Source organism: Rhinolophus hipposideros (genome assembly GCF_964194185.1).
Source record: "Rhinolophus hipposideros genome assembly, chromosome: 7".
Taxonomy (NCBI): domain Eukaryota; kingdom Metazoa; phylum Chordata; class Mammalia; order Chiroptera; family Rhinolophidae; genus Rhinolophus; species Rhinolophus hipposideros.
In genome coordinates this window covers 91652112-91664646 of record NC_138053.1, presented here as the reverse complement: position 1 = coordinate 91664646, position 12535 = coordinate 91652112, and the positions used below count along the sequence as shown (strand labels likewise).

At 45.4% G+C, this 12535-nt stretch overlaps 1 protein-coding gene across 4 annotated transcripts in view; it reads left to right on the top strand.

Moving 5' to 3' along the window:
- Positions 1-12535, top strand: part of TRIO (trio Rho guanine nucleotide exchange factor) — a gene marked incomplete at its 5' end in the record, with an annotated part of 321447 nt that overhangs the window by 112543 nt on the left and 196369 nt on the right. For all 4 annotated transcript variants that reach the window (XM_081053954.1, XM_081053955.1, XM_081053957.1 and 1 more), the window contains 3 exons: positions 1608-1722; positions 8206-8398; positions 11755-12267. In XM_081053954.1, the coding sequence (XP_080910080.1) occupies positions 1608-1722; positions 8206-8398; positions 11755-12267 (821 nt within the window). The remainder of the gene's footprint in view (positions 1-1607; positions 1723-8205; positions 8399-11754; positions 12268-12535) is intronic.

Below are 12535 nucleotides of genomic sequence, written 5' to 3'. Positions count from 1 at the left end.
ACACTGCAGGATGTTGTAGATGATTACTTGGTGATGACATTCTGTCCTTTGTGACAGTATTGCTTCTCATTTTTAGGATTACCTTTCATTCATACAGAAGGCCTAGGAATCCATTCTTTAGTTGTCCCTATGGCATTTTCACTACGTTAGAAAGAACTAAAGCCAGTAGATTAAAACATCGTTTAAGTTCTCATCAGGGCAAAGGACCCAGCTGTGACCATGTTGGCATAGCCCTTTCATGTTTGTTTAAGCTATTTGAGCTTCAGTATCTTTAGTTACACAGCTGGAATGATAAACCGCTTAACCACGGGCATTGTGATGACCAAATCAGAACTTGTGTCAGCCACTCGATACCATACCTGGCATATATTGGTAGTTATGATTTTGTGTTGTTCCCATTTCATACCAGAATTATTGGACTTATAAATAATTTCATACTTTCTAGACTGCGTGACTGAACAGTACATGGGGATCATTTGAAATGTTCAGAATTAAATTTTGTTACTGTTTAGAGAGTTTGTTAATCATCCTGGGAAATTATAAACACCATGTTGGTAAAGTGTGCTTTTAAAATACCAGTATCTTCTGCTGAATACTTTTCTGGCTTTTCTAAAAAGGAAGAATCTGGTTTTCTGTAGTTGTTGTTTGCTTGCTTTTTAATTTTCCCTCTGCTAATGAGGTAAGTAATTAAGATGATAAAATAATTAAGAGTTTCATATTATGATTTGAATTTCAAGATATTAGTGCTGTATTTCCAGAGAGAGTTGTAAAACTCAATGGAGGACCCACGTGGGCAGTCTCCGTTTCCCTTTTGTGTTTTCTTTTCTGAAAACCTGATGGAAGTAATACGATACGTGTGACAGTTTCACCGAGTGGTCAGTGATACCAGCAGGCTTCATTAGGGGTATATGTGTGTAATGAGAAATAGTTCTGCGCGTCACAGGCCTGTCATCTGAGATGGGTACTTAGTATGTGATGTGATTTTTCTGTCATTCTTAAGCTAATTTCGTTTGGCTTACAGTTCTTGCATGCCAGTCTCTCTTTTTGCTGTATGTGTGGCTGTGTGTGGCAGACTGGTGACGCTTGACCACTGGGGTCAGGTACTGCCTTTGAGAGAAACTGCAGGTTATGTCCAGTCGTCACCAGCGTAAAGTGTAAAGCACATCTCTGTCTTTTTCCGTTTCAATACTTAACACCTAGTTTGGTTGGTAGCAAAGAGAGAGCTTTGACTGCAGGGGAGCGAGGGGACTGAGAGTGAGTGGGCGGTGTAGGGAGCTGGTTGGCTGACGAAGGCGGAGGAAGCCTGTATCCATGAAAACCCTTCTTCTCTGCGAACATAAAACTGAAAAAAGGACACTGGAAGAAAAAGGCTCGGCTTCCTGTCATAGCTTCCGTGTGGTGTACAGAGCTCGGACTTTTTCTGCAGAGTCCTGGGAGGGGGAGAAATCGCTTGGCCATGTCCCCACTGAAACAGGGCCTCGGGCCTGTTGCACGTTCTTTCCTGGCCTTGCCGTGAGTGGATCTGGGGTGATTTTGGACACCCGGTTACCCGCAGCATCCTGTCTTCTTGTTTTTGTCTAAGTGTATTCCAAATGTTTGTTTTGCAGGTGGCAGAGATAAACGTGGAGGTCCTATTTTAACATTCCCCGCCCGCAGCAATCATGATAGAATACGACAGGAGGATCTTAGGAGACTCATTTCCTACCTAGCCTGTATCCCGAGGTAAGTTCTACATGCTTTGTGGCTCGTCACTAAGAGATGCAGCAGTGTGCTCTCTAGAAAACAGCTAACCAGCAGCCTGAATTCCCAGCAGGCAAAGAAGTATAAAATGGAAATCATGATCTCTCGCCTTATTTCCTTTTTGTGACCATTCTGTCATGTTTACAACACTTCTGGGTGCGGGGACATGAAGGTACGCGTTTTGAGTGAAAAGCCTTGTGTGGTGACAGTGGGGTTGGGGTGCCACAGACTGAGCTGTTAGGGCAGGTGTGTGAGGTAGAAATGAAGCAGAACTGTCATTGATGATTCTGATCCCTGGAAGCCCAGAAATCGAGTGCTGTTTCTGACAGTGCATTTCTGTCTTCATGCTGAACTGCACTTCCTTGCAAGTGTTCTGTTGATTTTTGTTCTGTAGCATGACGTTTGTGGGGCATTGAACATCCTTATAAACTGATATGCCAGGACGTCAAGCTCGGGAATCTCCATCCAATCCAGTGGTCGGGGATTTTAGTGTGGGTGCTGAGGACACCAGGAATCAGCAAAGCTATTTTCCCAAGAGCCCTGAAGTGAGGAACGTTCATTGGAATTGGCCTATTTCTATACTTGAGGAATTTAGAATCTTTGTTTCTGCTCTGATTGAGGTTTTACTTATGGAGCTAGCTGACAACCGGTGAAACAAATTTCCCCCCTATATTAATATGTCCCATTGGTTGTTTAGATGACGTTTTGGAAAACAGAACACTTCTGTGGTATGTGATCCAGGATACAGCGAGGCCTGGAACTACAGGTAGTTGTGTGTTGGCGGTCGGAGGGATGCTTCCCTGGGAGGAAAGAAAATTTCATTCCAGAAAGGCATAGGCTAAAGGAGGGTATTTCCTAAGAGACGAAATTAGGACGTTTAAAAAAAAACAACACACAAAAAAACTCGGTCATAATTTAGGCTAGAGTAGATAGTAACTTTTAAGGAACACGTTACGCAAGAGAATAATAAAAGATTGGTCAGTAGCAGCAGAATGGCTTCTGAGAGGTTGAGGTAAATGTATTGGGTCCTCCACAGCCCAGGGTCTGTGACACTCTTGACCTACTTGGCTTGATTCCAACCAGGAAGGACCACTGGACCCGTTTGTAAACATCCTTACTGTGACTGATGAAAGTCAGTTTTTGTGACTGGTGGTCTGGCCTGCGGAGGAAGTAATCGGGTTTTCTGTTTGGCGGTCCTTCATGGGAGAACCATCACTTTGTATCATCAGTGACAAAGGGATGGCACCCTACTTACACATACAGAAACCGTTTTCCCTTTTCTCTTACTCTGTTATTTTCTTGGACTGCTGAACTGTTGAAATCATAGCATTGGAAAGAGTTTTAGAAGCTGTATACTACTCACTATCACTTACAAATAACAGGATAGTTGCTAGCTGCCACTTACTGAGTTCTTATGTGCCAGGTGCTGTGCTGATGATGTGCTCAGAAATAGAGAAACACAAAGGACAATGTAAAACAAGTAAATAAATCCTTGCCAACCAAAATGATACTGAGTTGAATTTGGTATTTATCCATGTGATTTAAAAAAAATGTACATACTTGATTTACTGTATGTAACTTTGGCAACTTGCTTTCTGGTTTTGAAATCTGCGTTGATTATAAATATACACAATTACTTTTCATTTCACTGATATTATTAAACAATTGATTCAGGCATGTTTTGGATCACCTGGATGACCCACCTGAAAAAAAACCACAAAACTTTGTCATTGCAAAACTGTGAGCATACATCAAAGAAGAGAGCAAACATCATGTACCTGTCATCCAGCTTCAACGGTGACCAACTTTTGTCTGTTTTTGTTTTTCTCTAATTTTCCCCTTGGAATATTTTATAACAAATCCCAAGCATCCTACCGTTTCGCCCCTAAATACTTATGTATGTAGAGTGACCCTCCAAAGACTGAGCACTTCATTTCATTGCCTAGATTTGCTTTTGTATTTACAGTTCCAAGTGACAAGAAATGCCATTTTGCTTGTCCTTGGTTAATGATCAAGTGAGAGAGGTGCGATTAACATGTAAACGATGTACTTTGCCAAATGATAGTGGAGCAAGATTTCACCACAGTCTAAGTGGAGAGGAGTGGCAACAAAATGAATCCTTCCTGGGCCCACTCAGGAAACAGTAGTGTCAGGAAAAGTCACAGCAAATTAATGGTGTGTGAAGTTTTTTGGATTTGTGCGTTCCTTCTATTCTCAGAGCTGTGTAAACAGTCCGGGGTCAGGGGGCTTGAGATTTCGTTCCCTGTCCTTTCGTGTTTTCTGTGATGTGAAGGTAGCTGCTGGCTGTCCCTCAGCCAGACTGTCCCAGGGCTCCACATTGCAGAATATGGAAAGTGTGCCACCTGGGCAGGCGTGGGCGGCAGAGTCAGGCTGACAGGGATCTGGCACGAGTTCCCTAATGACTTTGATCGGTTTCCTGATCTATAAAATGTGATGACAATCTGTACTTCTTTGCATCATGGTGAAGGTGGAGTAAGGTGAGGTACAGTGCCTGACATATGGTAGCTGCCTCAGAACGAGTACGACGATGTCCATCTTTCACAGTCATTCTTCTCCTTTCCTCCAGTTCTTTTTCTTTGACATGGTCTAGAGCCACCTTGCTTTCCTTCTCCATGGCCTCTGGATTGTCTGTGTGTCTCTTACAACGTAGCCTTCAGAGTTAAACAGAAATGGGACCTAAGAGAGGAGTAGTTTTACTTGAGTCACCTTCCCTACCCCTCCTTAAAACAATTGGAGTAATAGAGTGATTTTCATAGAATTCATTTGCAAGGAAACTTTCCATTAAATGCGTGCAGAAGAAACAAGTCTCAGTGGAATGTCTTGCTGGTGTAATTGGGACTCCTGCACAGCAGTGAAAATAACAGTGATCTTGGTACATCGCCAGGCCTTTACTGCTTGAATTAATCTAATTGCATTCTAGAACATTCTGCCTGCCTTAGAATGATTTACAGTAGCTAAATGGATAGACCACTGACTCTTTTTGGTCACTAGTGAAATACTGCGGAGATTTTTAATAGATTCATTCATGAATATTCACGTAAAAAGGGACTTGCTTTATCCAGAAACTAAAGAAAGTAGTGTTGCTCTTTTTCAAGACACTTGCATCGAGAAGGGACCTCAGTTTTATCTAAATTTCCTTCATCTCACAGATAAAATGAGACTCATAGATAAGACTGCCATCAGAACTGGGTAACAAGTCACACTTCCTCATGAGCTGTGTATTTAAGGTATCGGAACAGCAGGAACGCTCGTGCTGCCAGAGTTCCTTAGCTGCTCAAGAAGAGAGCTGGGCTTGGGGATGCTTGCAAGTCAGTCGTTGTGTGATAATGATTGGCTTTTAACTTGATAAGGACGGATGGGCGGGAAGGATGTGCACTCCCAGCACAGGTCAGGCACTGTTTTTATTTCTTGGAAAGTCACTGGGTGGTAACAGTTTGACTGTGGAGGAAGGTGACTAGCTAATCCTCTGTAAACCGTGCCAGCACAGCATACCTTTTGGTCGTGTCCTTCTCCAGCTGGCGCCTGGTGTTAAGCCTGGTGTTACTTGTTACTCGGGATTCTTTTTAAGCCCCTTTCAAGTGGAGGGGCTTTGTAGTTTTATGTCCATATCGTGCAGGGCTCTGTGAGGAGAAATATGGACTGCCAGAGCATTTATATCGATATGGGGAAGACTGATGCTTTCAGTGTAGTCTACCAAACAGCAACTAACAAAACCAGTAAAACACACTGACCGCTACCTGACCCAGTCTCCTGTCTGGGCGCAGCAGCAGCAGCAGAGGAGGCTCTGCAGTAGTGCCTCAGCTACTGCTCCTGCCCAGTGGCTTCCTCCTGCCCAGGCTGGTCGTGCCCCACAGCCTCTGGAGCCTGATGCTTCTACTGAACGGAAGGTCACAACATCGCAAACCCCAGGAGAGCTCAGGGACGTCTAGAACCCTAGTTTCAGTGACCTGGAAGATGTGCGGAGCCGTTTCTGGAAGCCCTGTTTGCCTCTAGGATTTGTGAAGGGCGTTTGGTGTTCTCTGGATCGTGGCCCAGAACCTGCTTGAGACGGGGAGAGGTGATGATGGTATGAGGAGTGTGTGAGCCAGGTGTTAGCTCTTGAAGTTCATGGTCGTATAGGAGCAGGTAACCAGTTAACCAGATCATTCCTAGCACTTTCCCACATTTGTGCGATACGCTAGGTGGCTGGATCCATCCGTTTTCTCTCTGTGGTTTTCAATACCATGTTCAAGGACTGTGAGCCGCCATCTACTCAGGGTCTTTTCTAGAATATTTTTGTGGCATGCCTCTTACTGACGGTACTTGTGGTATAGGAACTGTACGTCTGTGACACTTGGAATGTCAGTTACTCCGATGGTATGAATCAAGGTAAGAAAAAGAAGAGAGAGAGAGAGAGAGAGAGAGAGAGAGAGAGAGAGAGAGAGAGAGAGAGAGAAACAGTGTGTGTGTGTGTTCGTTTATGGGAGGGGAAGGGAGAGGGTAGAGGAATGAGCTCATGCAAGACAGCATGAAATTGGTTTTAATTTTGACTTAATTTTTTTGACTTTTCAACATCATTTAATGATACCAATTAGTTTTCTGAGGTTTTAATTTCGACTAATTTCTCAGGGTGGTTACATAGGCAGAAAGTGTCAGCTGTCTTTCCCATCACCCCAGTACATTTACGTTGGGTGAAAACCTGAAGCTCTCACTGGGTATTCGTGAGGCTTTAGGTGTGATTTCCAAAGAGCTTGCAGGCCATACGACTGCGCGTGACTGTGCCACCTCGGCAGCCTGCGTGGTCTGTCCACGTAACTGTGACGATTACGGTGGTTCTTCAAGTACACGGCTGTTCCGCAGCCATCACAAAGCCTTCCCTTGTAACACTGAAATTACAGCCACGTGAGACTAGGGATTTTTAACCTGTTTAAGGACTTTGACTTTTGTTTATTCTTTAGTACAGAAGCGCATTACATGTATTTAACAAGAACTCAGGGGTTGAGATTTAATAAAATTAGTTTTCATTGCTCCATCAAGGTCATTCTTAAGAGAAATGAGCTTGTTTGTTTGTTTGTTCAGACTGCAAAAATGTGGAGAGGGTGACCACATGACACCTGGCACTGCCATGATCTGTGCTTCGGCCTGGCGGTGTCCCCACCATTGCCTTTGCACCATCAATGCAATCGGGTCAATACTGCAAATAAGTGTCAGTATTCCTGTGAAAGTAGACTTACTCCCCAGACTCTGCCAGAGGGTGCCAAGGACCCCTGTGATTGGTGGGCCACACTAGAGAACCTCTGAGATCGCCCAGAGTCCTGGAACAAGTTAAAGGAACAAAGGGGACATGAAAAAGCTCCCCGTTGCCGCCAGCACTCTGGTGGAGGCGGTTCAGGGCCTGTGGTCGGCAGCCGGCTGGCTGCTGTGCTCCGGTCTATGAGCACCGCACCCGGGCTCTGCGCCTGCCGTCGGGTCTGTCCCAGGTTGCGCGGCCCAAGGGCCCCTGTGGTGACAGTTGCTGGGCAGCGTGTGTGATCAGTTATACACAGAAGCGTGAAATGCCCAGGACGGTTGTCTCTTTTTCCCTAAGGAGGGGACAGGATGGAAAACCAGAAGTACAAAATCAAAGTTTTAAAGGTTTATGAGTTGAACCTTGTTTCACGTCGTCATTGTTCTTCGATGCCTGTATAGTCGGAGTCTGTTCTGTTATGACAAGGGAGGGTGAGAAAGCGTTTGGTTCCTCTGGTGAGACCTGAGCTCTTTCTGATTTCTGTATCCTCCAACTTCCTCCCACCTGCTGACAGGCAGCCAGGCACTGGGTGGAGAGAGGTGCCCCTCCCCTCCGTTCCCACCTGACAGTACCTGACAGAACGGAGCCCCACACACCGAGAGGCCCCCCCCACAGGGAGCCCCCCCCACAGGGAGCCCCCCACACAGGGAGCCCCACACACAGGGAGCCCCCACCCGCAGGAGCCCCCCACACAGGGAGCCCCACACACAGGGAGCCCCCCCCACACAGGGAGCCCCCCACACAGGGAGCCCCACACACAGGGAGCCCCCACACGCAGGAGCCCCCCACACAGGGAGCCCCACACACAGGGAGCCCCCCCCACACAGGGAGCCCCCCCCACAGGGAGCCCCCCACACAGGGAGCCCCACACACAGGGAGCCCCCCTACACAGGGAGCCCCACAAACAGGGAGCCCCATGGATAGGGAGCCCTACACACAGGGAGTCCCACAGTCAGGGAGTCCCCCACACACGGGAGCCCCACACAGGGAGCCCCCCACACAAGAACCCCACACACGGGAGCCCCACACATGGGAGCTCCACACACGGGAGCCCCACACACAGGTAGTTCCACAGAGCATGGGAAGAAGCAAGAAGAGTCATCGTCGCCCAACGGGACTCTGACCAGAAAAAGTGGCAAGAGTTGCATGGTCTGAACGTGTGTTTTCTTTTTCTCTAGTGAAGAAGTCTGCAAGCGTGGCTTCACGGTGATTGTGGACATGCGTGGGTCCAAGTGGGACTCCATTAAACCTCTGCTGAAGATATTGCAAGAGTCCTTCCCCTGCTGCATTCACGTTGCACTGATAATCAAGCCAGACAACTTTTGGCAGAAACAGAGGACGAATTTTGGCAGTTCTAAATTTGAATTTGAGGTAACTCCCATGTGTAGCCAGACCAACTACACCGAAGTAGGTGTGGTTTATTAAAAGCTGACTTTTCTCTCATCATTTTATGCTGAGAGTAGATTTTTTAAAATTACGTAATAAACAGGAACCGTGTATCTTATGTACACATGTAAAATTAGTTATTGCTTAAAATAACAAAATTAGGTTTGTTTATCGCATTATCCTTGTGGATTGTTTTACCCGAGTTGGCTTAGGTTTCATTTCTCTTGGTCTTGGGTGGTGGGGCTGCTGAGGTAGGTCTAAGGTCCGTGAGTACCTGAGAAGGAGCCTGTTCCCTCTGAATCCACCTCTTTACCATTCAGCACAGGTGGCTTCACATGACTTCCGATTCACTGTCACTGCCTCAGCCATGGAAATAAGGGCACATTAGGGAGAAATACCACCTTCAGATTTCCTGAGGAAAAAATGGGGGTTTTCATCCTTTGATAATGCAGAGAAAGGCCTGCCACGTATTTCATCTATCAGGTCTCTCATTTATGAAAAGGGAGAGATACTCCTTTAAAAACTCTGCAGAATCCTGAGTTCATCAGTCCCAAGGTCACTGCCTTTCAGACAGTGCAGAACAAACCTGCCTGCTAACTTGCCCCTTTTTCCTCTTTAAGCTGCCAAGGTTCTGACTAGGCTTAGATGCGCTTGGTGTAACGAGAGGGTTATGGGAAGACAGTGTTCTGGCCAGTCTGAATCTGGACCCATGCCATATTCTGTAATAAGATTTCAGTATTTTCTAATAATTAATTGTGACTTTGGTTGAATAGATTGCTTCTTCTATCAACTTTCTCAAACATTAGGTTTTAGTGAAAGTATTCATTCATGTCTTTTTAAGGTACACTGTGGTGGGCGGGACAAAAATAATTTTCCTCTCACCGAAGTTTTCTGGCTGGGGTAATAATCAAAGTAGCATGAGAAAATGTCCAGAATTTATTACGGATGTACACGCAGGGGTGGCACACACGTATGAGAGCTGAAGACGCCGTGGGTCGTCGAGGGGTAGATGCTGCCTAGAACAAAGGACGAGGAGGCAGGGGTCTGGGATTTCAAAGGGAAAGCAGGTTATTTACAGGTAGATGAGCAAGAGCAAACCTGGGGTTAACAAATTCTTGCTGGGCCACCCAGAAATGGTGGGGTACCGACGGGAGCCCAACAAACCGGCTTTGCCAAATTTCTCCCGGTCTGCCAGTTTGCTTGTGTGGGATGCCAAGCTGATGCTCTCTTCCTTTCAGCAGGTTTTCCTGCCTGAGGTCCTTGAGGCAGGTAAAGGGTGAAAGTTTCTTTTGTTTCTAAAGTAAATATCCTGCCCCCCCCCCCACACACACACAAAAAATAAATATCCCAAAAGACATTTTGGGGTGGCAAAACGTTGATTCCCCTCAACAGCAATAATAGTATTAAACACGTCACCCGGTACTTAGGCTTTATGTCACATGTTACATTTTTCAAAGTGTTTCGATGTGTGTATTTCTTGCATTTTTAAATTTCTTTCCATGGTACTGATTTTTCAATCTGGACTCTGAATTTAGTTTTAATTTGAATTTGAAACTATAGTCAAGAGATTTAGGTGAAAGAGGAAACCGGGAAGCCTTAAACTTCATATACAGTTAGAAGTGACTTTGGAGGACAATTTATTGGGTATTATTATTTTCTTGGTGCAGAATTTAAAGTGGGTTGTGTTTAATCATACCTGTGCTAAGCAGAAACAGTGCTTTGGTAACATAATGCATGCAAATTTTGGCTAATGTCCGTCTCTCCTGCTGGGTCTTTAAGAACCTACACCAGTTTTTCTATTCCCTCCATGGACGTGATTAAAAGTCCAGGCGAAGGAGATCGTAATGGAGCCACAGTCACATTGCAGCAGAAGTGCTGGCTTGGAAGCAGTCCCTCTTTCTAGCTCTGCTGACCTTCGCAACTTCCTTTGCCAAACAGCAGAGATGCAGCTCTTGGTTTCTCTAAGGCTGGAGGTGACAAGGGTGGAGCTATACCAGCCTTGCTCCATTTTATCTTTTGGTTCTACGCCACAAATCCTCTTCCTTTACCTTTGTCTTGCATTTAATCGCTCCGCCCCTCATGTTTTCCATGAGGCATAATACTTACATTAATCTCGCAGCCCATCTGACAGGTGGGGTGAGGTTAAGATGTCCTGTTTGGGTTGTAGTTGACTGAAACTTTGTCACTGTTAGATTGGAATACAGTACAGATTATGTGCAGTACTTGTACTGCTCAGAATCGTGGCAGGTTATTGCAATGATTGAAACATTTCCTCTTTCTTTAGCTTTCTGAAAAGAGCTCTGCTAGCTTTCTTGCTAAGCCTTGTATATTTTCTACATTTAAAAAAGTCAGTGTCAGATGGAACTAGACTTATCGGGGAATCACTTCATATATTATATAAATGCCTAACCACTGCACTGTACACTTGAAACTAATATAAAATAATATTGAATGTCAGTTACAATAAAAAAAATAGTCACGGGATATAAAGTACAGCCTCGGGAATGTAGTCAGTGTTATTATAATAGCTATGTACGGTGTCGATGGGTAGTAGGTGTCAGATGGGTAGTAGACTTGTTGGGGTTATCACTTTGTGAGGGGTCTAAATGTCTAATCATTATGTTGTTTTGTACATGTGATATAAATAAATAAAAAATGTGACAAAATTTTAAGAGAAGACAAAAAGTCGTTCATATCCTCTCATTGGTTACTTGATGGGAGGTGGAGCTTAGGGCAAGATGAGTGAGGAGGGCGGGCTGGTTGGAGCAGCTTTGATCAGTCACCTAATAAGCTGCCCCCAAATAAGTGTCCTTAGAGGGAGGTGCTGCTTACAAGGGTTGTGAAGCCCCTCACAGGACATGAGCTCGTTGCAGATGGTAGGAAGCCTCCGCAGAGTTTTTTGTTGGGAGTGAGATGGTGCAGTGGTGTGGATAAGGAAAGCTGCACTGAGGAAGTGAAATTTCTGAATCGTCTGTTCTGTACTTGCACTTATACACATTTCCAGGTTAATATGCCTAAGATAGTGGGTCAGTTTCCACATTCTTGGAAAGAAGTCTAACTTCTCTGGCTCTCATGAAATACATATGATTCTATAACTTTAGGTATTCCACCTAACACACATGCGTATGTGTTGCTCTCATGAATGTATCTTTCACTGACTATACTGGCAATGCTTCTTTCATTTACATTTATTTTTATGGGGCCAGAACAAGGTACGTTATGTTTTCTATAAATAGGTTACTTGCTTTAAGTTTGAAAATCTGTAAGTGTTGCAGATTGCATTGTGATAAGGCTATATAAAGTTGGTTCATCTTCTCACATGTACTTTTTCCCCCCTCAAGACAAATATGGTCTCTTTAGAAGGCCTTACCAAAGTAGTTGATCCTTCTCAGCTAACTCCCGAGTTTGATGGCTGCTTGGAGTACAACCATGAAGAATGGATTGAAATCAGAGTTGCGTTTGAAGATTACATTAGCAATGCCAGCCACATGCTCTCTCGGCTGGAGGAGCTCCAGGACATCCTTGCTAAGAAGGAGTTGCCTCAGGATTTGGAGGGGGCTCGGAACATGATCGAGGAACACTCGCAGCTGAAGAAGAAGGTCATTAAGGCCCCCATAGAGGACTTGGATTTAGAGGGACAGAAGCTGCTCCAGAGGATTCAGAGCAGCGACAGCTTTCCCAAAAAGAACTCGGGGTCAGGCAATGCGGACCTGCAGAGCCTCTTACCCAAGGTGTCCGCCATGTTGGACCGGCTGCACTCAACGCGGCAGCATCTGCATCAGATGTGGCACGTGAGGAAACTGAAGCTGGACCAGTGCTTTCAGCTGAGGCTGTTTGAACAGGATGCTGAGAAGGTAAGAGCAGGAAGGGGGATGTTAAATGGCCCACGGAGAAGAGTTTCCTGGCTCATTGGGTCTCAGCAGCCAGGGCTGCTTTGCTCAGGAGAAGGGGCTGGGGAAGGGCGAGCTACTCCCCTGGCATTGGGTAGAGACTAGCAAGTGTCAGCTCAGAGGTCTCTCCTAAATCTGCTCTCCACTGTTGCTCTTTGTGTAATGCTGTTGTAGAAACTTTGAGTTATTCATTACTGGTCATTTGGTTTAGGATGCCTGTAAGATGGATGAG